Raw genomic sequence first — 26,657 nt, forward strand, 5'->3', positions numbered from 1 at the left:
AGTGCCCCAGGATGCTGTACTGAATCCAGTTTCTTAGGCAATATCAGTTTTTCGCTACTGTGAACACCACATTGACACTTCACATACCTTCCCTCCTAGAGGCCTAATGAATTAAAGGGGAAGAAAAGTTACCTATTCCCAGAGGGCCAGACAGCGCCATAAAGGTGTACTGGAGCCGGCCAACACACTCTCTTAGGAGACTGAGAAGCCAAGCGTCTCATCTTTCTCTTCTCAGCAGTAGCTGGGGAAGAAAGGAGAGCTAGACAATAGCCTCTTGTTTAGTTTTATTAATTTAGAGGGCGGGTGGGACAAAAGAATCAGATCGACGGCGGAAGTCACCAATCGCAAGCGAGTCCTAGGCCAGGATTCACCAACCATTAGCTCCAAGAGAATGGTGGGTGGGACTTACATTTCTTCAGCCTCCACCAGGGAAGGCCCTCCCAGCCCGCCCTAGAGGCGGAGGCTCCACGGAGCCCCGCCCCCGCCGCCCCCGCCTTTGGAGCGGCTGGCTACAGGGAGCGGGACAGGGAAGCTTCTTGGGATAGTTGGAGGTAGGGGGGGTGGCTAAGGGGAGCGTAGGAAGAAAAGAGGGTGCCTCGCAGAGCTGCGACCTGTGTGGGGGCCTGCTGATAATAGGAAACTAAAGGGGCAGGAACGCGAAGGAGCGCAGCGCTCTCCTTCCTGCATTATTTTAAGTAGTCTTTGCAAGAAGCTGCTTTTCAGCATTTTTAGTTCTTTTTCTTCCTTTTACTGTGGGGCGGGAAGCTGTACTGGCTCTCCCACGCGACTCCGCTCCGCTGTTGCCGTAAATAATTATTGTAGTCTTTGCAGAACCCTTTCCTTCCTTCCACTCAGTCCTTGTGTAGACTCCTAGGGACACTGTAACCAAATTGTGCCACGTTAATGAGTGAAGGACAGCGAGAGGGCCCAGAGCTCTGGCCTGTTCAATTGTTTGAAACTTCCCCGCCCTCTGGCCCCGCCTATTTCCCCCCCCCACCTCCGCTCCAGGGTCCAAGCAAACTCCCTCCCTTTTTTCCCCGCCCTCTACTCCGCCCTCCTCCGTAGTCCACCCCGCCCCCTCCCCCATCTCCTCCCGCTCCTGGGCGGTCCAAGCCGCTCACCACAAGAAGAAAAGCCACCCATTCGCCCCCCTCCCCTACCTCCCATCCTTTGCCCAGGAGCTGCCTTCTTCGCAGTCACGCCCCTTCCTTCCGAGGAGATTTCTGACTGCCCCAGCTGGTAGACCCCTGATTTATTCCTCCATCTCCTCTCTCTTTCGCTTCATCTTCTTTTAGTTCTCACCGCTCCCTCCACCCCACCTCCAATCTGTCTCGCTTCCGACCATCCGCTGCTCCACCCTCTGGCCCGGTATCCTGCTTGTCCACTGCCACCAAGGAAAACGCAGAGGAAGCAGCGAAGAGGGGAGCAGCCAGGAGTCCGGGCTTCTCCCCTGCCCATCCCTGGCTTTTGGCCCAGGATCGAAGCCACTTGAAGGAGCGGAGAGTCATCACCTTGTCTTCGTTGCATTCAGGGGTAGGAGACGCCTGGTTAATTTTCGCGGGGAACTGGGGTAGAATCCATGGTGGCATGAACTTGATCGTGTCCTCGGCGTGAGTCGATCTAAATGCCTAAATGCGTGTGGGGATACTCCTGTGTTCTACTTTCTTTGCAGCTGGCAATGAGTTTTTCGACATGTGCAGCAAGTTAAATTGGTTAAAAAGTGTGTGCTCCTTTCCCATCCTATGGAGATGCTAGTGGGTACCACAAGTTGATGGTACTTTTACTTCATTGCCTCCTGGGGTCCTTGTAGTTAGGTCTCTAGGTAGTTAAGTACAAAAGGAATTAAAGACCTGAGGGAACTTGAGGTCTACATTTAGCATAGCAGGAAAGTACGTGCTTATCTCAGATTGCTATATGCATTCCTTCTAAATGCTTAAGGTTGGGGTGGGGGCTTACACTCCCATCCCCTGGGGGCCTTGAATTCTTGAAGTCTTAAAGTCAAGGCCCTACCTGTGTGTTGGTGTGGAGGAGTTGCCCCTTATCTGCATTATATAAGTCAGTGACTATTTTTGCAGGATCATACAGGTGTCTTGCGGGGCCCAAGCCTGGGTCACTATATGTTGCTGTTTCAACAGCAAGATGGACTTACCTACTTATGAAACTGAAGAGAAAGAAAAGTGAGATGGAAAGTGAGTCTTTGTAGGTTGTGAGCAATCCCTCGGAAATTAACACTGATAATAATGTAATAACAACTTGCAGCAAGGGACTAAATACAATCAAATGAGAGGCAAGGGAAAGTTTTTGAGAAACAGCATTTCTGATCTCTAGCATGTATTTTAGAAATAATTTTCTGACATCTTGGAGTGTCTCATTTAGTTCTTCTCCCCCCCCCCCGAGGAAAAATGGAAATTGGGAGACATTTTAAATCTTTTAAAAAATATAATCCTCTTCTCCCATTCAGAGAGAAAGATAGTTACCATAATCTTCAAAAATGGAGGACTAAGGTTATTTAAGTCTCCTTGAACTAGGCTTGTGAATACTTCTTTCTCAGGCCAGCCTTTATGAAGCCTTCTCAGTTAGACCTTTCAGCACCCTCATTTAGTAGCTAAGAATAGTTTGAGATACCATTTTGGATGGGGGATAAATCTTCACCCATCAACTACCTATCTCCAGTTGGCCAAGCACAACAAACTTACAAAATGGCTGTGTTCAAAGACCTATTACCAAGATGTCCCAAACTCATTGCTTATTTGGGAACAAACTATTGACATGTTTTAAAATAATTTTTGGTTGACTTTAATGGGGGAAAGGAAAGCAGGAAAGGAGAGAAGGAACATTACAGGGTGACAATTTTAAAGGCTATCATGTTTCAGATCAGCTGGGAGGGAAAAGTTGACCTGACCAAACTACATTTTATAACTAGCCTGGGATATTTTAATAGCCAGGTGGTTGTAGAGTAGTTGCATCTATTTACAGATGATAACTCAGGTCCCAGCTATTCTGTATGGGTTTATCCGGTGTCATTTACAGACAGTTTCTGGCACTACATCATACTTAATTTTAAGATACTTCTTTCTTTGGAAAAGTCTGGGTCTGTAAATTGAAAGTGCTTTTCTTAACTTCATAGTCTAGATGTGAAGCAAACTTCTGACCATACTTGTATGTAGAAGTTGTGGATCTGTTTACCTATTTGGTTTTAGAAGAGAGTTAAAAAAAATCATATTCAATACTCTTTTGGATTTGGAAGTTGAAATGTCATTTTTGGTTTATGAAGTATGATTTATTAGACTAATGCACAACCAAAGCTTTTTGTGGAGTTGTGTTATTTGAAGTTTTATAAAGAACAAATCAGACTTTCTAGAATGGCTTAAGAACAGTCTATTCAGAAAACAGAGAGATGGATGCTATGACCTTGAGGTCCCATTGAGTGCCAGAATTCTAAGTGGGTACATCTGCTTCTGCGCCTCTCCTAAGAGCTCTCCCAGGGCCTGCGTCTTCTTTAAAAGGGTGTCTTTGTAATTAAGCGGCCCTTCTCCCCCATCCCCCTTTCTTCCTTTGATCCAGTTTTAAAGCTCTCCCCCCCCTCCCCCCCAGATTTGGAGACAAGAGGAATTTCCCACACTCTTTTACTCTCCTCTTAAGTTTTCTTTTCCTTTTCCCTCTAAAAAGTCCCCCTGGATTCTCAGGATGGTTAGAAGTTATTTTGTTGGTGGTGGGGGTTACCAATGAGGATGAGTAGAGGATATATTCCCTCTTTGGAAATGTTTGTGACCAGGTAGCCTCCTCCATGGAGACTGAGCATTTGGAATGCATGAGAACAGTGTATTAGGTACTGTCTCAAAGAAATTGTCCTTTGAACCCATTAAGACCAGCTTAAAACCGCTGAAAGGAGTGGAGGAGGTGTGTGTAGTTGTGGCCAAGCCTTTTAGGATGGTAAATGGGTAATGTTCCCAAATCTTTATATCACCTCTTACCCCCATTGGATTCAGTGGGTTTGGAAATTTGCTTGACAAATTAATTAGCTTAGGACTAAACCAATTTGTTTAGAATTGTGCTCCATTGATTTCCTGTCCCCAATAATTTTAGGGGGTGGTTTACTATGAGATATTGGCTTTAGTCTTGCTGACTTCTTCATTCCTTGCTGCGTTTGGTAGACTTTGGTTCAAAATTTAGAGTCCCATCCCAAGTCAAATATTGGAATTTGGTCCCAGGAATGAAGATAGCATTAATCAGGCAGTCCATACTGCATTACTCTGCTCCATGGTGGGTTTTGGACACCTTATAACCCAGAGAAAGGAGGGATGTTTCCCCTTCCACTCACAACATACAAAATCTGGACTTTAAAAAAAAGGAAAATAGGCGGTCATTTGCTTCATAAAAGAATCCACTACAGGTTTTTTTTCTTTGTTTGTTTGTTTTGTTTTGTTTTTTGTTTTTGTTTTGTTTTTTAGAACTAGCTTTCCTAATTAATGCCTTTGAACTATTACTTGATATATAAAAATTCACTAGAGCTGAGCCTTCTCTGAAAGATATTTATTGCAGAAAGGAAGACATTAGATGTCTGTTGTAATTACTATTGTTTGACTTATGTAAGAACATTAGTTGGCTTTTGAAATATTTTTGTTGTTTAGTATGGAGTTAATTGTCTAAATCATTTTGGCTTATAATAATGCTGGCCACCTTTAGCCGTAGCCTATAACCACTTGGAGAAGGTAGCCAGTATGACTTGATGGAAATAAATCAGACTTTACAGACTTAGATAATTATAAGGATGGGACTCTCTATACCATATAGCTGAAATATTTTAATTCCAGTTATTGTATTTGAATACCTCAAAGGCACAGAAAATTATTTCAGGTAAATAGCAGTGACTTTAAGAAGCTATGTATGATAAGCTTTCTTAGCGAGTGTATTGGTGACAAGGACCTGGGCTCTTGACCCACCTCTAACTCAGTTTACCACCCTTGGTGAGTTTTCTCCACTGTAAATTGTAAAGGTTAGACAGGGTGATTTTGAGAACCAGTCCTCAAAAGTTTATGGTTTCCAGCCCTAGCCAGTTTGGCTCAGTGAACAGAGCATTGGCCTGCAGACTGAAGGACCCCTGGGTTTGATTCCGGTCAATGTTGCAGGTTTGATCCCTGACCCTAGTTGGGCGCATGTGGGAGGCAACCAATTGATGTCTCACTTATGTCAATGTTTCTCTCTCCCTCACCTACTCTCCCTAAAAATCAATGGAAAAAAATATCCTTGGGTGAGGATCCGATATAGTAAATGTGCTAAGTGTCCGACTGTTCATTCGACCAGTCGCTATTATGTGCACTGACCACCAGGGGAGCAGATCCTCTGACTGATAGGTTAACTTGCTGTTGGGGTCTTGCCTATGGGGACTGTGCAAGATGGGCCGGACATGCCCTGGAGCCCTTCCATAATCCCTCCTCTGCTGACCAGTCTCCCCAGGTCCCTCTCTGGCATCTAAAATATTTTTTTTTCTAATTAATTTCCTTTCATTGTGCATGAATCCATGCACCAGGCCTCTAGTTTTTAAAAAAATAAAAATGAAAAGTTTATGTTTTTTTTCCTAGGCTTCAGTTTCTGGTGTGAATATGAATGAGTCCTACTAGAGTGGGGTGTAACAGTTGTTAGAAATACAATCATGTAGTCATCTGGGTAATTTTTAAAAGTCTGTAAGGATATATAAATATGAATGCATTCTGTTTTGTATTTTAACAACATATCTCATTTAAAAACTGAGACTGCCCAAAATTTGGTCGAGAATTACATCATCCTAACACTTCACCTGCTTTCATTTTTTTCTAGTTCCTTTCAGTCCTTGTTTCTCAACTTACATGGATTTTACATAGAGTCATAGAAATGTCCACTGTTGCTTTTAAATAAATTACCCACCTAAGACTTATCTTTCTAAACTTGTGTGGAGGAATGAAATCAGAACCTGATTGAATTTACATGAAGAATCCCACAGGTTTGTTTTTTGAGAGAGTAGGTGTGATCTAGGGGTGCTCATGTATCGAGCAAAACTGTTATTTCTACTTCCTTGACCTTCTGTTATTCCTCCATCATTCATTTTAAGCAAAAATAAAATGAGGGTCCACTGTTTTGTCTAAATCACTAATGATCCTCAAATCGTTGTATCATGATATCCCACCAAGAAGGTACAAATTTGGGTAGACTATGGAATTTTCTGAATGAGAAAGGAAAATCAAGAAAGCACCAACATTTTGTTTTATAGCTTTGAAAATAATACACTTAAATTAGAGTAAATATAGTAAGGAAACTAAGGACTTTAGACAATTAAATATAAAATATATAGGTGTAGCAAAGTAACTCACACATAATGTGTTCTTAGTTTGAGACCTTCACCATATAGTGAAAGTTCAGTTACAGGGTCCTTTAATTTTCCTTTGATAGCAAAGTTGTAATATATGTTTGATCTCCAATTTTGGATGGACTAATTCCTGAAAACCAGTGATTCATCATAAATTCTATTAGATTTCTTTAATCAGATCAGGAAGGTAAAGTATGGGTTTTTAATACTTAGTACTAAGTTCAGTGCAGGGGCATTTTAAAAATGATATGTTTTTACGCCCTAACTGGTTGACTCAGTGGATGGAGCATCAGCCTGCAGACTGAAGGGTCCTGGGTTCGATTCCGGTCAGGGGCATGTACCTTGGTTGCAGGCCCATCCCAATGTATATATATTCGAGGACTGGTGCAGCTGATCGATGTTTCTTTCTCATTGATGTTTCTAACTATCTTTCTCCCTATCTATGAAAAGTCAATAAAATATGAAAAAAATAAAATGATATGTATTCATGGGAAAATGCAGGTGGATATATTTGATAAATCTCCTAAGGTAATTTTTGAAAATATTTTTAACTCTATTGACTGTCCTTCACATTTGTAAAGTCACTTTCACTATTGTCCCCACTCCATGAAATATCACTTGACTGTGTGACTTGAAGTTAGGCTCTGGGTTTCTCTGCCCAACCCTCTCTGACTTGCCATGTGACCAAAGGTAAATGAATTAGCTGCTCTGAGCTTCAGTTACCCTTCTGGAAAGCAAGGATATTAATACTTCACAGAGGTGTTTAGGCATGCTTCATATTGGGCACAAGCTTTGAGGTCATTGGAGGAAAGGTGTTTGCATGATGGCAGAGCAGGCTTATTATAGGGTCCTGTGCAGGCTTGATTTTTAATGAGCTTTGCTCTCTTACAGTGTCCTTTGCTTCATTGCCTTATTGGCTATAATTAGTTGTACTATCATTTGTACTATTGAACATCTTGGCTCTTAAAATAATGAATTAAACATTTTCATTCTATGTGGTAAGTTGAAGTACTAGTAGGAGGACTGTAGCATCTCATAGGATGATGAAAATTGCTTCAAAAAGACACATTAGTTGAAATGTGCCATAGACTTTAGTGAGTTCTTCAAAGCTCTTCCAGAAGATTAAAAAGAGTGAAGCAAATTTCTCTCTCTCTCTGTCTCTCTGTCTCTGTCTCTGTCTCTCTCTCTCTCTCTCTCTCTCTCTCTCTCTCTCTCTCTGTGTGTGTGTGTGTGTGTGTGTGTGTGTGTGTGTGTGTGTGTTTTAAAGGAGAAAGGAGAAAGTTTTGAGTAATATTTGCTTGTGACACATACTGATGATAGCCAGTAACTGAAACCCAGCCATTGTAGTGTTTTATACACAGCTGGTTTTTATTAATGATGGAATATTTATGCTTGCTGTACAATTCATGGCTCATTTCCATGTATATGTCAGGACTTAAATACCCCCAAAAGCAACATTAAGATAACATTAAATATAAATGTGGCCAAGCTGGAAAGGGTCTCTCTTATTCTTATTGGTGTTGCTTCAGATAAAAATAACTGCCCCCAACTTTAGGCACTGATGCCAATCTTTTTTTCCCCTTTATATAACCCATAGCAAACGCTATATTTTTATCCTTTTGATATGGACAAATGATCTCCCCTCCTTTCATAATGCAACTGAAACTGATGTATGTGTTTTTTAAGAGCATATTTTCCTTGCACATGCTTCTCATTATCCTAGAGGCCTGGACTCAATCAGTAAAGGAGCAGAGAAACCACATAATTGAAAGGAGAATGACGGTGGTGCATACTTGGAATATTTGTGGGAAGGGGATTGCTGACATCAGAAAATTTAGTGGCCCGAGTGTTAACAGCATTGAAGAGATATAAGCTTTCTGTGTTTCTGTGCATTGAAAATTATTTTTGAGGGGATAAAATATGGGCCAGGTTTGACATCCTTTTATTAAGTTGCCCTGGAATCTTTGATGAAGATTATAGAATAGTTCAATTAAAACCTTCTCCATTAGGAAGCTAATTAGTATATTACCTAATCATTTGGGTTGTTTTCAAGGGGCATAGATTTTCATTGAATTAATTGACATTTTTTTTTCATGTGATAGGAAACTAAGATAAAAATCACAGATGGGGAAAATTATTTAGATTGCCTATATTGAAGAAATCTAATTTTCTCCTCATTACATTTAGGTTTTCAGTTCAGATTCTTTTTTCACTCTGTTTATATACAGTGATCACATTTTGGTTTAGTAGCCAGTTTTACTTTCTGGATCATGGGATATAAATCAATGCTTATTGCTTATTAAATTGAGTTTCCTGTATGAATTGGAAAAGTATGACAAATGACAAAAAAACCCCACACATTTTATTAAGGTAACATTTTTTTTTTCTTCTATAATTAGTTCTCTCTCTCTCTCTCTCTCTCTCTCTCTCTCTCTCTCTCTCTCTCTCTGTCTCTCTCTCTCTCTCTCTCTCTCTGTGTGTGTGTGTGTGTGTGTGTGTGTGTGTGTGTGTTTGGGAGAGGCAAATTGCTTTTGTTTTTTTTTGAAGAAAACAAATTTTGGTGCTAAGAAAATTTTGATGACCCCCTTTACCCCCAAGAACATTCTGTCTGCCTCAGGCTCTCAGTTAGGCTTCCATTAGAGCAATGTGATGATTTTTCTGACCTGGTACTTTTTGTGACTAGGCTAGCAGTTCTCCCTTGGCAGCCTGAAGGACAGTGTTTATGATGGGAACTGGAGTGCTGGATTCCTAGCACGTTCTTTCTTCTGTACTCCGCCTTTTTAAAGAGAACGAATACTTGCTCCTGAGGTTTCAGGGCCATTTGAAATAGAATAAGTGCTCAGTAGCTAAATATGTAATATGTGTCTGTGTGGCACTTCTTTCCCCCCTAACTAGCAGGGGAAAGTCATTACAAGGTTGGGTAAAAGTAGGTTTACAGTCTACTAGTGTATATATACTGAGTGGCGAGATTATTATGAACTCTGAATGAATAATAATCTGGCCACTCAGTGTATATCCTATATAATAAAAGGCTAATATGCAAATTGTCGTCTTGACCAGGAGTTCAACCAGCAGGCAGGCCTAGGGCCCCTACCTGTGTACAAATTTGTTCACTCCCCCTGGCCAGGCTGGCTGGAACCCCCCACCCATGCAGAAATTCATGCACCAGTCCTCTAATATATATACACTGAGTGGCCAGATTATTATGCGTTCAGCAATCATAATAATCTGGCCACTCAATGTATATAAAAGGCTAATATACAAAGTGTCCCCTCAGGAGTTTGACCAGGAGACTGGGAGTTTAATCACCCACTATGATGTGTGCTGACCACTAGGGGGTGGTTCGGAACAAAAGAAGGCCCTGGCCTGCAGCCAGAAGGTCCTGATTGGCCCTAATAGGCCCTGATCACCATGCAGGCCTAGGGCCCCTACCTGTGTACAAATTTGTGCACCGGGCCTCTAGTTACTAAATAATAATACAAGAATAAACTGATTCACATGCTCACAACTGTAAACCTACTTTTTCACTACCCTGTATTCCCTGATGCTATACCTGCAGCATATGCCTGCCCTAGAGCTTTGGAGGGTGGGCAAATTGGCTGGGTTATGTGATTGGTAGTTTAACTGATTTTACCCTACTTCCTGGGAAGGCAGAGAAGAGATTTAGTTTCGAAATGGCAACTCAGAACAGGTTCTTGGGACTTGCAAGTCAGCATGAGGAGGAGGGGCTGACTCTGGGGAGTGACTCAGGTTCTTTGGTATGAAGATATCAAACCCTGGCTCCTGTTCATGCACCTGCTGGATGCCACACCTGTAGTCAGCATCTGAGCCCTACTCAGACACAAGTTAGATGTGGCTCCCTTCCAAAGGGGTACAGCAAAACAGGGAGCTCCTAATTATGTTAGTGGAGCACCACTGCATATTATATTTAGCCGTTCCAGTATTGGTAAGGGGAAACGTCTTAGATATTTTCTTATAGGTGCAGTGCACTAGTTTGCTCAAGATACTGTTGGAGCTCTGGGGAATCTGCTTTACTAATGAATTTCTCTTGTGAACTGTCCTCTTAAAAGCTGAAGAGTCAATTCTGTAAAGGTTTGTGTCTAGTAACCCAGCACAGGGCAGGAAGTCACAGGACCTGTATTCTTATCCTGGTCCCACCAGTGGGCCTCAGTGAAACCTTGGTCAAATTAGTTGTCATTAGCTATCTGTCCTGGACCTAAGCTTCTGCAGTTGTAAAATAGAATTAATCACATCTGCTTTTATTTCCTCACAGAGCTGCTGAGAAGGACAAATAAGATAACAGAAGTGAAAGAGCTTTTGTCTCCTTAGAAGAAAGGCTGAGAAACTAAAGGTAAAATAGTATTACTGTTACTGCTAGTATATCTTTCATTCCTTTTCTTGTTGTCTCTAGCAAAGTCTTTGGGAAGTTATTTACTCACTACGCAGTTATTAAGCATAATTTATGTACCAATTAAAGTTTTAGGTGTTAGGAATAACAAAGAAAAAAAGCTTGCACTCAGCCCATGCCCTCTAAGATCTTGCAGTCTAACAACTTCCATTTCTGGTTCAACATATTAAATGATTTTTGTGTGGGTACTTAGAAGCGTAAAGGACAAGGACGAACTTCTTTTTTCCTCTCTGCATTGTAACTGGGGACTTCCATTCCTGGAGCAGTGTATTCCAAGGCCTAGATTGAAGGTGTAAGGGGAAGGAGGGAGAGCCATAAGTAAATAAAGGAATTTCTCTGGCATGCACACATTTGCCAAGTACCTGACCCTTGCTCATTTTTTTCCGGGGCCCAACCTAGTTTCATCTTTGATTCTAGTCTGCTCCTGCTCTATATGATACAGCCCACTCTTTGACCTTAGCTGTTATCCATATGCTAATGACTCCCAAAGATATATCTCAACTTATCTTTGACTCCTCCCTTTCCAACTTCTCCATAAGCAAGTCAGTTATCAGATTATAGGTCTCCTACTCGGCTCATACTTTTAGGTCTGTACCTCTGTGAAGCTTTGCTCAGGTGGCTCAGAAGATTTTGCGGAGTCTTTTGTGTTGCCAGAATTAACTGCTTATACCTCTGGTTTCCTGTTGGATTGTGCCCCACTGCTTGACTAAGAGCTCTTTGAAGACTGGACTCTGTTCTCTCTCTCTCTCTCTCTCTCTCTCTCTCTCTCTCTCTCTCTCTCTCTCTCTCTCCCTCTCTCTTTCAATTCACCCTAGGACCTTTGCAGTTTCTGGCTATAGTTAAGTGTTTAATAAATGTTTGTGCAGAATATGGTATAATAAGTGTTCTAATAGAGATGTATACAAAGTCCAGTAGAAACTGTGAGGAGAGAGAATTAATTTTCCATATTGGGCAGAGTTGGGAACAGGGGGAAAATGTAAAAAGATTAGGGGAAAAACCTCCAAGGAAAAGGTGGAAAGCACTGTTCTCTCCTGAGAATTCTCACTAAGCAGCCCAGGAAAGATGCCCGTTGTGTCTGTTCTTGCTAAGGCATCTCTGGCCTGTTTCCTCCACTGCCTTAGGACTGAATGACTTTTATGGTGGAGTTTGCAAATAAACCTCTGTCTATAACATGTTGGCCATTTAAGACAGATGCCACTGAGCCATAAAATATTAAATAGGGCTGACCTTTAATGTGCCACCTTAACTGTGGCTGAAAATAGAGTTACACAGGCACATTGGCTATACATGCTTAGTTCTATATAGCACAATACCCTGTCAAATATATTGAATATTGATATCGGAAAACTAACCAATTTAATTCTGAGAATTTAGCATGTGTGGTCACTAGAACTGAATGTCTTCAAGCTAACTGTCAGATCTTTCCAAGGGCAAAAAATGAAACATGATATAAGTCATTACAGGCCATGAACCTATTCTCATCCACCTGATACTTTTACTAATGAGCTCCTTGACTGGGTGGCAATTTGGGACAAGTGCATGCAAGCTGGATTCACAAGGGAGTCCACATTCCACTCTGCCATTTTGAAAGTCGCTGGGATACTACACTGCTTCTCTTGGCTTCATTCCCTCCCAGGAGTCCTGTTCTGCCCTGGTGGAGAAATGGGAGCAGGATAACTTTTTATTAAATGAAGGAGAGATTTCATGGGACTTTGATATTTTGCTAATTTTATTTTTTAAATGGGTTATCTAAAAACATTCATGTTCCTTGACCATTAATTTTACTTTTGGGATTCTATCATTAGGAATAATCCAAAATATTGAAAAAGACCAAATCAAAAGATGTTTTTTATAATATTATTTAGACTAGGACAAAATTGAAAGAAATTTAAATGTCTGAATAATTGGAAAATGGGTAAGTGAATCTTGATACACTCATTTAATGGACTATTACACAGTCATTGCATTGTTTTTTATGAAGTCTATGCTTCAACAGGGAGAAAGTGCTTATGATAAAGTGAAATGTAGGATCCAAAATTACATGTACATTCATATTTCATTGTTTTTCAAAAACACAAGTATACAAAGAAAAAACTAAAGGGAATATTCTATAATATTAACAATGGGTTGGGTTGCTAGGATTATGATTGACTTTTTTCTGTTATAAATATTTGCATGTTGTGCTTATATTACTTGTAAAATAAGTAAAAATAAAAGTGAGTAGTATGCCATTGAAGATAGGATATTGGTAAAGTAGATAGCTTCTGGGTATATTTTTAAACTTTTCTCAGTTTATACTCAATATGATTTTATGGACTGCTTATATTCTTTCTGAGGCAAGAAGAAATGGGATGTGATGGTGTGATCTATTTATTCCTCCCTTAGAATGGGTATGTGTGGAGCAAAGTGGAGAGGTGGCGGCAACAGTATTTTTCTTGTTACCCAATATTTCACTGCTCATGTACATTTTAGGGTTGATAACTTTTGTTGTCTGTTAACATGTTCAACTTAATTGATTTACAGTACAGAAAAGTAAAACTGGGACCAAATTGACCACACATTTGAGTTGCCATCTCAGAAACAGATAACTGATACTGATCCTCAGTAAGATTTCAAAATGCCAAGGTCTTACTGTGGTTCTTAAAATAAATTTCTAACCTAATCTAGATTGAGGTAGAGCTAGGAGCAAAGAAGTGGGGCTGACTCAAAACCTTTTCTTAAGCCAGTGTTAGACTTAAGTTACAGTAAGTACCAAGTCATTATGATGTTGACAAGACCTACAATGGGGGCCTGGAAATATTGATCGGTGAAGATTCCTTCTACTCCCCGACCTATCTGCATATCTTGGTCTACAGAGGAGCTATTGTGTAAGGTCTTTCCACATACTTCTAACTAAACACATACCTCTCACCTGTTTGGATCCCCCCCCCCTATTATAATTTTACTTGTAATGGAATTGAAAAATTGGTGGTAGCATTAAACTCCATTCATAGTCTTTTAAAAGTAGAATCAATTCAATTTAATAAATATTTATTAAGCATCTTCTATGTATAAACTAATATGCTAGATAATATATTTTAGTGGAAGGACTGTTCCCTTTGGCGTAATAAAACCTGCATTCTGGCCCTAGCTCTGACCCCTTTTAAGCTCTGGCATCTTCATCTATAAAAAAGGAGGGTTGGACCACTGAAGGGTCTCCCAAAAGTCTTTCTTCCAACATCCACTGATTTAAGGACCTCTGCACACAAACTGAGTTGCAAATAAAGATTTTACAAAACCAACCTTACTCTATAAAATTGTAGAGCTTTCTAGAAAAAAAAGCCAGTTTTAAATAATAATATTAATAGCTAACTTTTACTGAGTCTTTACTATGTACCAGGCTCAGTGTCTATACTTTACATGGATTACCTCCCTTCAGCTTTATGAAACCCTATGAGGCATGGGCACCATTATTACTATTTTGCAAATAATGAAATTTGAGACTTGGGGAGGTCAAGAGAAATGTATGAGGTAAGTTAGTAAATCATAGATCCAGAATTTGAACTTGTATAGAGTAACTCTAGGCTCTGGCTCTTATCCATTGTGTTTATACTACCTGCCCATTACCCATCAAAAGTTTAGGGCTAACCTGCAAAGGGACCATTGTTTCTTACCTCCCAGAGGAAGTGAATTAGTATCCTGAGTTGCAAGATTATTGGGAAAGGTGTTCCCTAGGACACATCAGGCCACAATATAGACTAGCCTGAGAGGACACGAGAATTCAGTGGGCCATTTTGCCTCTCTTTGTAATGGGAGGGTGTGTGCGTGTGTGTGTGTGTGCGTGCCTGTGTTTTATGCACAAATATGTGCATGCAGATACAGGGAAAACTTTGAACTGGCTTATTTCCAGAGAACTGGAGGTAAAATTATAGGAACAAGTTGACCAAGATTTAGCAGAAAAACAGGTTTCCTAGACTTAGATTCTTCATTGTGGTTGGTGGAGTGAGGGGTGGGGATAGAATAGGAGGAGATAGAGGGGACAAAGAGAAGATCTTATAGTTATATTTCAAAATTTATTTGAAGGGGGGGAATTTGGCCACCTTGTCATGTTGATTTTCTGGGACTTGGGTTGGGAAACATCTGGGCTCTCACTAATGTATTTTGGCTCAATCTCCCAGGTATACTGGGAGAGGCCAACGACTGCAAATGGAGTAAGAATTTAGCTTGGCCTTGCTGACCTGTTATTTCTATAGAAGAGTTTAATATATAGATTCAAGTTGCATTTTTAAAGAGAGAACCATGGATATCCTTTCTTCCCCTATCAAATATCCTCAGGGACAGTCTGCTTGTCCAGGAGAAACAAGGTTATTTTATTGATTGAAGATGATGTCAGACCCCTGACAGTTGGGATGATTAAATTTGTGGGAAGATTAAAGCTTTCAGAGTTCATACTATTTTACTTCTTGCACATGAGACAAGAATATTTTCCTTTCCTTTCTCTAATAAATAAATGGAGTAGTGTTTTCATTTTTATGTAACTCTTAATATGTAGATGAACATAAGTTTTTTAAGAAGCAATCAGCAAACTGGAGAGAAATCAGCAAAGCTTTTTTCTTAGGCTAAGTTCTTTTCCTCTTCTAAACAGAAACAAAAAAGGCCAGGGGGCAGGGTAATGGGGAGGCACAGTCTGTGTCTGGTTGACTTAAAATGATTTGAGTTTTGAAAAGGATTGTAAGAGAGAGGATAAAATTAAGGAAAGAGAGCAAGACTTTGGACAAGTAGTTTTTATGGTGAGGAACTGGGCATTAGAAACAAGCCAGTCAAGATTGGCATGAAGAATCTAAATAGTACTGGCAAAGAATTATATGGTGGTTTCTCTCCAGGGGTCCAAGTTTAGAAGCCTTGGGCTGTTTTCTGCGTGTTTCAGTTTTAAAAATGACAACTTTTTTTGTTTCTTTTGTTTTTGTTCAGAATTGGACAACAGAAGCACAGTGGTTATTTACCGTAGCTCTGTTAATAGTCCAACTTTGATTCCAATTAGAAGTTGTTCCTCTCTTTGAAATTAGGGGAGATATCCCAAAATAATTACCTTGCAGATGGGAGATGCTTTTGCTTTTGATTATGATTACACATTGGGCCAAAACAAGATGGAAAGGCAAATTTCCATGTTTTCTCACTCTATATCTGTTCATTTTATTTTTGACAACATTGCAAGGAAATAATGTTAAATTAATCACTGTGCAGTTTTGTGGATTTTTAAAAAACTCTGATGTTTTGGACATGCTCTCGAAATGCAGAGATGCTTGTGTGCTTCTTTTGCATTGCCTTGCTCCACAAATGGTATCTCTGGTGCAGATTAAAGCCTTTCCTTTACGTGATATGAGTGAGTCATGCCTAAGGCAGGACAGAAAACAAGAATGTGGATCTTCTGCATGCCACCTAAACACAAAGTCTTCAGTTTGATAACCATTTTGGTTGGACCTGGAGGGCCTTTTCTGAGGGTCAAAGCAGTAATTAGAAATGAGGACTATCTCAAACCCATATCTGGTGGGTCTTTGCAGTTAGTCTTGATTGTGTGAGTCTAGCCTTTCCTTTTTCGGAGACACCAGGGCTGTGGAAGTGCTGAGAAAGCAAGTGGAGGCATTTTCTTGAGCGAGTGGAGTTGCTGCTATGCACTGAGAAGGGCAGTTGCCTTTGCTGCTCCAGGAAGAATGGATGGGGCATTGATCAGATTATAAGCTCTGTGAGGGCAGGGAAAATATGTTGTGTGTCTTTTGTATTCCTCTAGCATTAGGCTGGAAAGTATTTGGAATAGCAAGTATGCAATATATACTTAATGACTTGGGTGAAAAAGCATTTGGGATTGCTTCTGTCCAGCTGAGGCTGTAGCAGTTGAATTTTTGACCAAAAACCTGCCCTCTGATTACCGCCTTTTCTTCTGGGATGCAGGGCCTCACTCACCTGTCCTGCTATTGATAGCAATTTAAAGGAAACACCCTAAAGGTGACTGTGGTTATGGCTTCTGTCATCACCCATCATTCCACTCAGAATTCTCAGAATTGAAGCAGTGGATTTTGGGGCTGTGAGGCTAAAGCGGAGCAATCTTCCAGTCTCAGACCTGGACATTTCCATCTTCTGGAGACTGGCTGATCTGCTGAACCTACTGCTGGATAGTGACATTTCTTTTTGTCTTGGAAGAAATGGATTCTACCACTCATATAAAAGGCAAGCACATGGGAGGACAAGTCATTCCCTTGGAAGGACTGGTTTGGTTAACAGTTGGCCATTGGTGGCAAAATAGAAACGACGTTTTTATTTCTCCTCCCTCCCCCTCCTGAACATTTCAGAGTGACCACTGTTTGGACTCTTGGCGGCGCTTAACCTGAACCTGAGTGTTAGGGGAGAGGGAATCTGCCGTTGCGGTTTCTGGAGCTGCTCATAAGCAAGAATTCCCTATCCTGATCAAGGCTTTAAGCCTAAAAGAAAGCAGAAATAGGTATGCATCACCATTGTGTATGTGTGCCTGTGTGTGCGCGTGCCTGTGTGTGTGCAGGGTGGGGTGGGTGTGGAATGGGAGGGGGTGGTGTACTTACTCTTCAGGGTCTGGGGTAGCTCAATGTCTGGATTTCATTGTCTTGCAAGAGGGGTTTATAAGTGATTTTCCTGTGACCATACATACTCCTGTTTCTATTTTTTGATAAAGGAAAAGTAGTTTGGTAGTCATTTTTCCAGTTTCAGACACTAAAAGAGATTTATATATATTATATTTCTCAGCCTATCAGAAAATCCCAATCTGACAGTTTAAATGCAGGAGTCCCAGTGGGTAGCTGGGAGGGAGGGAGGGAGGCAAAGGAAACTTGAGGGCAGTTTGCTCAGCCCCTTGGTGTGCTCTTCCCCAAAAATACGATTAATGAGATATAAGAAGGGCCTTTGGAAGGTAAGCTACTCTATACAATAATTGGAAATCAGGTAGCATAATGATGCAAGAAGTGTGAGAGGAGAGATTACTGTACTTTATCTTCAATACACATCTTTGGGTCACTCCTTGTAAGACTAAAGGAAAGGGGGTCATGTTTTCAGAGGCTTTTTAATATAGAAACCAGATCCTTGTAACCAGGTTTCCAGAGTTCTCATCTAGGAACCCACAAGTGGGTTAGGTTGACCTTTATTGTAACTTTTTGTGTGACATCATGTACATTATCCAACACTAAAGATCCTTAGAGTGAAAGTTTCATTATTGAGCATTCATATTAAATTATAGTACATAACATGAGACAGATTCTGGCCAAAGACTTTTTGAGCCTGTAATGAGTTTGTATTACTTACTATACTGTGCAGAGAGAGAGACAATGTAAGAGGTCACCTATATTATTTTTTAGGTGGGGGAATAGAAGATAAGAAAAGAGGAATCAGTTGTTTAGGTTACCCTGTAAAACCATGGCATGCTTAGAATTTGAATCTTGAGTTATCTTACTACTGATGTCTGTTTCACTCAATCCATATTACTTCCTTAAGAAGAATTAGTTGGGGGGTGGGGGATATTATAATTATACCCTTTCCAGAAGGATGACCTTTTAAATTTAAAAATTTTAAATTCTGTCAGAGGCCCTCTTAAATGAAATAGGGTTTTCCCTTAAGCTCCTCCTACCCATCAACAACAACAACAAAATCTCAAAGACAATTCCTGGATGGCTGAAAGAAAAACTTATCAATAACAATGATTCCAAGCCCTTCTCTTACTAAGCCAGGGAGCATCCAAAATGGACAATACAAAAAGGATTCCTTTAAAAAATATACGTTTCGGAGTTTTGAGATCACAGAAAATGATATCCATCGAGCAGGGACCATTTCTATCTGTTGCAAGCCAAGCTCTCATCACCTTTTATGTATTTACTTATTACTTGGCATTTTATAACTCCTTTCACATGCTGAACTGCTTTACAAATCCTGTCTGCGGGACAACTTCTCTCCACTGTCCTGTCCCCACTGCCACAGCTTTTCATTGAAATAGAATATAGAGAGATGAATCTTGTAAAGTCCTAGGAAGATTGCCCTTTTTGATCACCCTACTTGACTGCTCCAGATTTGTCCTGTTCTCTACAGAGTTAAGTCAAAATTAAATATTTAACCCATGCTAAAAGTGAAAGAGGAAATGGAGAGTTCTTATGCCTCCAACATCCTCATCATATCAATGCTAGAGTCAGGAGTCACCAACAATTAATCTATTAATTCTAGATTCAATTCTCTACTTTGTATCTGCAAAGGAATCCGCACCCCCCAATACCCATTTTTCCCCTTTAGAGGAATGATTTATCCATCAATTGGGTGTTAAGCTTCCTGTTTCCCCTTCCTAGGTCAAGGGCAGCCCAGGTGCCCAATTTCTCTCTCTCTTCACAAGGCACCACCAGCAATAGAGATGAGAAATTCTGAAGAACAGCCAAGTGGAGGAACCACAGTGTTGCAGCGTCTGCTACAAGAGCAGCTTCGCTATGGCAATCCTAATGAGAATCGCAACCTGCTTGCCATACACCAGCAAGCCACAGGGACTGTTCCTCCTTTCCCCAGTGGCAGTGGAAACCCAGGTCCTCAGAATGATGTGTTGAGTCCCCAAGACCATCACCAACAGCTTGTGGCCCATGCTGCTAGACAAGAACCCCAAGGGCAGGAAATTCAGTCAGAAAATATCATCATGGAGAAGCAACTTTCCCCTCGAATGCAGAATAATGAAGAACTCCCAACCTATGAAGAAGCCAAGGTCCAGTCCCAGTACTTTCGGGGTCAACAGCATGCCAGTGTTGGAGCTGCCTTCTATGTCACTGGAGTCACCAACCAGAAGATGAGGACGGAGGGACGACCATCAGTTCAGCGTCTCAATCCTGGGAAGATGCACCAGGATGAAGGACTCAGAGACCTTAAGCAAGGACATGTCCGCTCTTTGAGTGAACGACTAATGCAGATGTCACTGGCCACTAGTGGAGTTAAGGCCCATCCGCCTGTTACCAGCGCTCCACTCTCTCCACCACAACCCAATGACCTCTACAAGAATCCCACAAGTTCCAGTGAATTCTACAAGGCCCAAGGGCCTCCCGGCCAGCATACCCTGAAGGGCATGGAACACCGAGGCCCCCCACCAGAGTATCCCTTCAAGGGCATGCCACCCCAGTCTGTAGTGTGCAAGCCCCAAGAACCAGGGCACTTCTATAGTGAGCATCGTCTGAACCAGCCAGGGAGAACAGAGGGGCAACTGATGAGGTATCAGCATCCCCCTGAGTATGGAGCAGCCAGGTAAGAGAGTTCCCTTTCTATTATTTTCTGACATCCTCCCCCAACCAGCTTCTGCTGTGTGTGAGGAATCTTAAGGGAAGGAATGGGCCTGTCTTTGGGGTATAACAGACTCTGCAATGCATGACTGGCTCCTGACTTACCGTATTTTCCGGTGTATAAGACGACCCCTAATTTTACAGTTAAAACATAGGTTTAGGCCTATATTCGCTGTATAAGACTACCCCCCACTTCCGAGGCAACACCAGTTCTTTTTTTAATAGACCGCCTCTCTGACTCTGGCCAATCTGAGCAGGCTTTTTACTAGAACACAGTGTACATGTTCTGTACCCGAAGCTACACTGTGTTCTAGTAAAAAGCCTGCTCAGATTGGCCAGAGTCAGAGAGGCGGTCTATTAAAAAAAGAACTGGTGTTGCCTCGGAAGTGGGGGGTAGTCTTATACAGAGAATATAGGCCTAAACCTATGTTTTAACTGTAAAATTAGGGGGTTGTCTTATACGCCCGGTCGTCTTATCCGCTGGAAAATAGTCAATCTGAATTTCTAGCCATAATTGGTACTGTATTAACATTCCCTGAGCTCTATAGGTTGAATATGGCCTCACCTGCCTAGTGGATGAACAGGAGCACAAATCTTGATTTCAGCAGTTATTTGCTGTCCTGTCTTCTAGGATATTGAAAGAAGTGTCAGTGTTTGTTTATCTGATGAGTTTAAGCCCTTCCTTTAGTAGCAGAAGCAAATTATCTTGGACTTAAATTAGTCTGGAATATCCTATCACTACTACTTATCCCCCACTGCAAAACTCATCACATATTTTTGTGAACACATCTTTCGGAGGAATTATTGTGATTCTTTTGTACACTAAAAAAATACCAAAATGTTATTGTGAGGGAACATGCAGGTTCAGAATATAACTTGTCTTGTATTTTCTTTCAGTTTATGAAATCTGGATTGCTTCATCTTTCTTCTATAGAGACTTTATTAGTTACCTGTTGTGTTTTTAAGCATGTAATTTAAATTCACATCATATTATATGGAAGTTTTGGTCAGACGCTAAAATGTAGAAGGCAAAATACACCAATGACTTCTCTAGCATTTGCCCTTAGTTCAGGAGTACTGTTTTATATATTCAATTCTTCCTAAATACTCAGGTGGGCAAAAATAGGTTTATAGTTGTGAGTACACAAAACATATAGTTTATTATTTTATTATTTATTAATAATTGTATTATTTATTTGCATTATAACTGTAAACCTATTTTTGTCCACCCATGTATACTTCTGATTTATTCAGGGGTCCATTGTATCAACCAGATATTATGATTCCATTATGCAGTTCATTGTTTCTATTATTGCTATTGGGATGATGTCTCTGATTAGTAGATTTCAGTCTATGGGCAATAATGATGGAAGTTACGTGGTATTCCTGCCCTGTTACCCTGGTAATTATTGGTGGCCATGACGTTTGAAGTGCCTGGACCTAGGGTGGCTTTTACCTTAGGGGGCCCCCAGACTAGGTTTGTGAATCTCTTTGATGTCTAACTCTTTGCCTCCTGTCTCCTTCTTACTGCTTGGGGAAAAAGCCTCTTGGCTTAAAGTTCTTCATTGGGTGACTGTGGAGACAAGGCAGTCAAGGGGTGGAGTTAGAGAATGCACCTGGCATTTCCTGATATTTCATTATTTTCCCTTTCCAGGTTCATTTTTTAGCAAGAGACAATTCACTTTGGGCTCCACCCCTAACTTGGCCAGTTTAGGATTTTTTTTCTCCCTTAACTCTTCCTGCAGCTTTCAGAGGGCAGGAGCCAAAGTTCTGATAAGTGGCTTAGAACAGGAAATGGGGTAACGGACAGGGCCCTTCTGGTTTAAATGAGATCAAGAACCCAATTCTCATCTGTCCAATGAAGCGGAAGACCTAGGGAGGGGTTGGTCTGTTGCACTGCTTAGCTTAGTGGAAACCCATCCAAGCCAGTAAAATGTCAGTGAAGCCAGGGTTTTTGTTTTGTTCTTCCCATTAGTATGGAAAGAGTCTGTGGGACTCCCTACCGTATGTGGATGGGCTGACGTCGGTTGCCTTGTGGGAGGATAGTGTGTTGGCTGGGGTGTGGAGCAGAATCCAAAGCCCCACTCAGCACATGGCCCGCCTCCCCAGGAAAGCTATTTTCAGAACTCATTCACCAGTATTGTTCATGATCTGAAATGGCTCCCACAGTGTTTGAAGCTAGTTGGAAAAGTTCTTTGATCTGCCTAAATAAATAACAAGGAACCCAAAGAGGGATTTTTGTTCTTCCCATACTGATTAAACCACCAGAAAAAAAAATTAGCTGCATCTGTTTTACAGGAAGATACTTGTATTTTCTCCTCCCTCCTACATTATCTATGGTTCTATCTTCCTGTCACCAAAAGCAGTAGAGCTCATGCTGCTTACCCTCTCTTGAGCAGCATTTTAATAGACAGGTTTGCTCTAACATTTTTTTTCCCTCAATGGGAGAGGATCAGGGTGCTTGATATGCTCGATGAATAACAAAACTTAAAAGATGTTCTGTGTAAAGTTTGGGTCAGCATCAGAAAAATTCAGGCAATAAAATGTTTGCAGGGCATGGGACTAAGGACAAATTGCTAGGGGGTGTAGTTGAATTGCTTTCCTGAAGTGTACACTTTCAAGTGGTGACACATTTGTCCTCCTTATTTGCTTTAACAGTTTGTGAATATCTTCGCAAGGAACTGCTGTTAGTACCAAACAATTAGAAGACTAAATTTCTAGTTCTTAATCCACAAATTACAGATAGGGATGCAAAGCAAGCTCTTTGAACAAATTGCTGTTCAAAAAAACCTTTGTTTGCCTTTCAAGGTGCAGTGAAATGCTAAAGATTTGCTGTTAAAATGAACAAAATGTTATAAACAATCTTTTTATTACTTCATCTTCCCTATGCCCTCCTCCCCACTTAAAAAAATAAATATTCTGAATGCTCAGAACTCCAGATGGGAAACAAAGCCAGGACATGTGAAGAATTAAACATTCTCTGAATCTTTTGTCTTTTTAAGTGCTGAGCCTTTTCTGCATTTGGGGTTTTGCAAACATTTATCAACTGTTTTTAAAAATTAAATCTTCTCTGTAAAGCAGCCACCTCCTTTCAGTTTTTGAAATTGTGCCCAGATCTGAAGTTTCTTCAAATCCTTGTTTAGTGGAATCTAAGGGTGACCTAACTCTGTAGTTCAGAGCAGAGCTGGTTGTGCAAGAAAAACAATCAAGAATTTGAAGCGCAGACCAGGATACACAGCTTCACTACCACGGAGTCTAGGAAAGGCACCGTTTCTGTGGGGAGAATAAATTGGGTTCCAGGCTGTTGGTGGCACCTGCTCTGGTGAGAATATAAGTGTGGGTTTGCACACGTGTGAGCCAGGAGTGTGCATATATGTGTGTGGGGTATGTGGCTGGGGAGGGCAGGGACTTCCAGTCAGTGAGGTAGCAGGGTGGAAGGTGGAATGTCAACTCAACAGACCGGTTTTTGCTTTTCTTTTGTGTCTTTGCTGTCTGTCTCTGGGAGGGATTTCTCTCTGCTTGGGGGGATGCTGCTTTTGGCCATTGGCCTCTGCCCTGCATATATGCCCTTTCCCCTTTTCCACAGAGCACAAGGGAGCCAGATTGTCTTAGAAAGGAGCAGAATGAAGGGAGGGAAGGTGCAGGGATGCAGGTCAGGGCTTCCATGGGATCATGTTAATCTATTGTCTGCTGGCAGCTTATTCCTGGTTAATAGTTCAGTGGGGAGTGATTCATGCTGCTGTGCTGGGGAGAGTGCTGCTCACCCAACTGCCACCTTTATTATTGCTATTATGTGCATTATTTAGTCTCCAGTGTGTTTTGCTTCCCCTGATATCCCCCGAGCTCTCCCCTACCCCTGTCATTCCTCAGTCCCTTTCTCTCAGTGGAAACTTCACAAGACTGTTAATACTGCCTTGATATTTTTGTGGTGGGTGGATGCTGGAGCCTAGATGGAGTTCCTTGGCTAGAAGGCTTTCTCTCTCTTTGCAACTCACTGCCCAAGCCTTGCTTCATGTTTGCAAACCTGCCAAGGATGGACTGCCTTGGTCTTTCCAACATCACAGTGCACTAAAATCTGCTTCCTTTTCCAGCCTGGGGAAGCTGAGGGGCAACTGCCTTATCTCCTAGGCAGTGCCCAGAGTCATGACGGCCAGAGCCACAGATTTCGTGGTCTTCTCCTTCCCGAGTTCCCCAGGATACCATGAGCTGTTCAGGGCAAGGAGGGTCCTTTCAGCCTCCAGATAGGAGAGAGACCAGTGGCCACTCTGGTTGAAGGAGAGGCCTGGATTGCTGGTGGCACCCAGGGGAGCTGGGAGGAAGAAGCCCAGTTCAGAATGAGCATTCAGTCTTTAAAAGAGAACATGTTCCAGGCCTTGGGTTTCCAAATCCTGACAATGAGGATGGAGGTTAATATGCTTGTTTTTCCCTTAAATTTTGAAAGCTGGATTGGAGAACATGAAATATTAGCTCTTCTTTTTTACCCAGGATATCCAATAGCCCCAACAAATTCCAGGACATTAAATTTATATATAAATTTAAGGTTATCATACATATATATATATATATATATATATATATATATATATATAACATTATCATATACATATACACATACATATACACATATACACACATATACACATATATACATATGTTGTGGGGTCGAACCCTGGGTTTAGAATAAGACCACCAGAGGCTGATGATTGATTAAAAAGCAGGCAAAGATTTATTGAAATATCTGGGGCCAGGACAGTCGCAAGAGCACCACACACAGGTGGTCTCCAAATGACTGCCCCGTTTCAGGGGTAGGCAATCCCTTTTAAAGGTTCAAACCACAGGAATTTTCCTTTGTTCTAAATTCTAAATCTTAAAGACTACATTCTAAAGACTGGGGTCAGCCTGCAGGGTCGTGGCTAGTCACATCCTGCTGGACATTGGTATGTGGCCCTATCTTGTGATAGCCGATAACACAGACGCAGAGCTCAGAGGTTATCTACAGTGTCTATCTCTGAAGGTTCTGAGTTAGTGGGAATTAATCTCCTGTGGTCCTGGTCCCAGGCAAGGGAAAATTGCTTTAGCTTCCAAGTCTCCACCTGAAAGCTAAGGTAAATAGCTTGTCCCCCCCCCCCCCCCATTTAATCAGGTGCAGGAGCCAAACTAGAAGGGTTAAAATTCAAACAGCAGTTTTTACCAAAGTATGGTTGCCACTATATTTCACATATATATTTGTAAACAGCTCCCAGGCCTTTGGTTGGAGGAGTGCTTTGAGCTCATGGAAAGAAAGGTCATGTGAAGGTAGTAACTTTCCAGTTGTAATCAGGAGAACTGTGTAAATTCTTCTATCCACAAATAGTTCTCATGCCCTCTTCAATATTTAGTAATTATTTATAGTGACATATGTATGAAGTTGGAAGAATATGGGTACACCAGAGGCTTCCATGGGGCTGAGAGACAGAAACTTGGGCTGGAGCAGCTTTGAGGTAATTGGGTGTCCATGAGCAAGTGGTAGGAATGATTTTGTAGCAGTAAAAATCCCTAATAGTGAGGCTCTCTTGTCACGTTATATAAATGAACAATAATGATAACTGGAGTGTGTGTAGGAGAGATGTGCTTTAGCATCTGGAATACCAGTTAAAAGTTAATTGCTCCTGGTGATTTGTCCCAGTTCCATCATGAATTGCATGCAATTCAGTGCAAAGATTAAATGAATATCTGATAAGCAAAATCACTAGATAAAAGACTTTTGTAATTCTTATTGAACTCCAAAATGAGAAGAGTCCAGAATTTTTATAATTAAGTTGTAACCTCAGGAAGGAAACAGGCTCTTTCAGATAAAGTCATATGAGTGATGTTATACAGCTAGTAAGCAGTAGAAAAGGTCTCTCAACTCTGTTGGGATCCAAATCCCATTCTCTTAGCCATCTGTCTTCCCTGAATTGAGAAATACAAATTGTAGGGTAAGCATCTACAGGATTTGGGAGTATATGAGGTGCATTGGGCATGGGCATGGGGTGGGGTGTATAAGCTTTTTTGTGTGTATATTGATAGATGTTCTTCCTTGTGGTGATGATGGTGGAAGTGATCCATTTTCATATTCTGATTGTTTCTCTTAATGGACAGTAGTCCAGTTTTAAGTATAAAAATGAGTGAGCCACATTAGACAATGTACCAAAGTTCTCTTTCTGGAACTTTCTGTAAGCAATAGGCTATGAATCTGAACATCAACATAAGGAAATCAATATATTATGTTAGTGAATAGAGCCTAGAAATGGGAATTGGGAAACAAGGGATCTGCCCTGGCACCCCCATAACTCACTCTGTAATATTTGGCATATTGCTTCCTTTTTTTGGACCTATTTTCTCCCTCTCTCCATTTACAGAGTTGGATTAAATTATTTCATTGAGGCCTTTCCAGTCCTTACATTTTGTGATTTAGTACATCAAAAATCATACAGTAGTCTTACCTATATACCCCTCAAGGCCATGGTATTATTACTACTATCCATAAATAGAGTTAGATCCTACTAACTATATATAGGATCTAATTCTAAATGCTACCTAATAGCTATCAGTCAGTTATTAATAACTGTAATCTATCTAAAAAGTA

General features: G+C 41.0%; 1 protein-coding gene across 4 annotated transcripts in view; it reads left to right on the forward strand.

Moving 5' to 3' along the window:
- Positions 1-1,074: 1,074 nt before the first annotated feature.
- Positions 1,075-26,657, forward strand: part of AMOT (angiomotin) — a 66,878-nt gene continuing 41,295 nt past the window's right edge. Inside the window, exons 1-4 of one of the 4 annotated variants that reach the window (XM_084870277.1) lie at positions 1,075-1,533; positions 10,617-10,694; positions 17,078-17,226; positions 19,085-20,015. In XM_084870277.1, the coding sequence (XP_084726403.1) occupies positions 19,147-20,015 (869 nt within the window). In that variant the 5' untranslated portion in view covers positions 1,075-1,533; positions 10,617-10,694; positions 17,078-17,226; positions 19,085-19,146. Of the gene's footprint in view, positions 1,534-10,616; positions 10,695-17,077; positions 17,227-19,084; positions 20,016-23,248; positions 23,373-26,657 lie in introns of those variants that run through there. The other 3 variants (XM_084870278.1, XM_084870279.1, XM_084870280.1) reach the window with 3 other exon arrangements.

This window comes from Pipistrellus hanaki (genome assembly GCF_964339955.1).
Source record: "Pipistrellus hanaki genome assembly, chromosome: X".
NCBI lineage: Eukaryota > Metazoa > Chordata > Mammalia > Chiroptera > Vespertilionidae > Pipistrellus > Pipistrellus hanaki.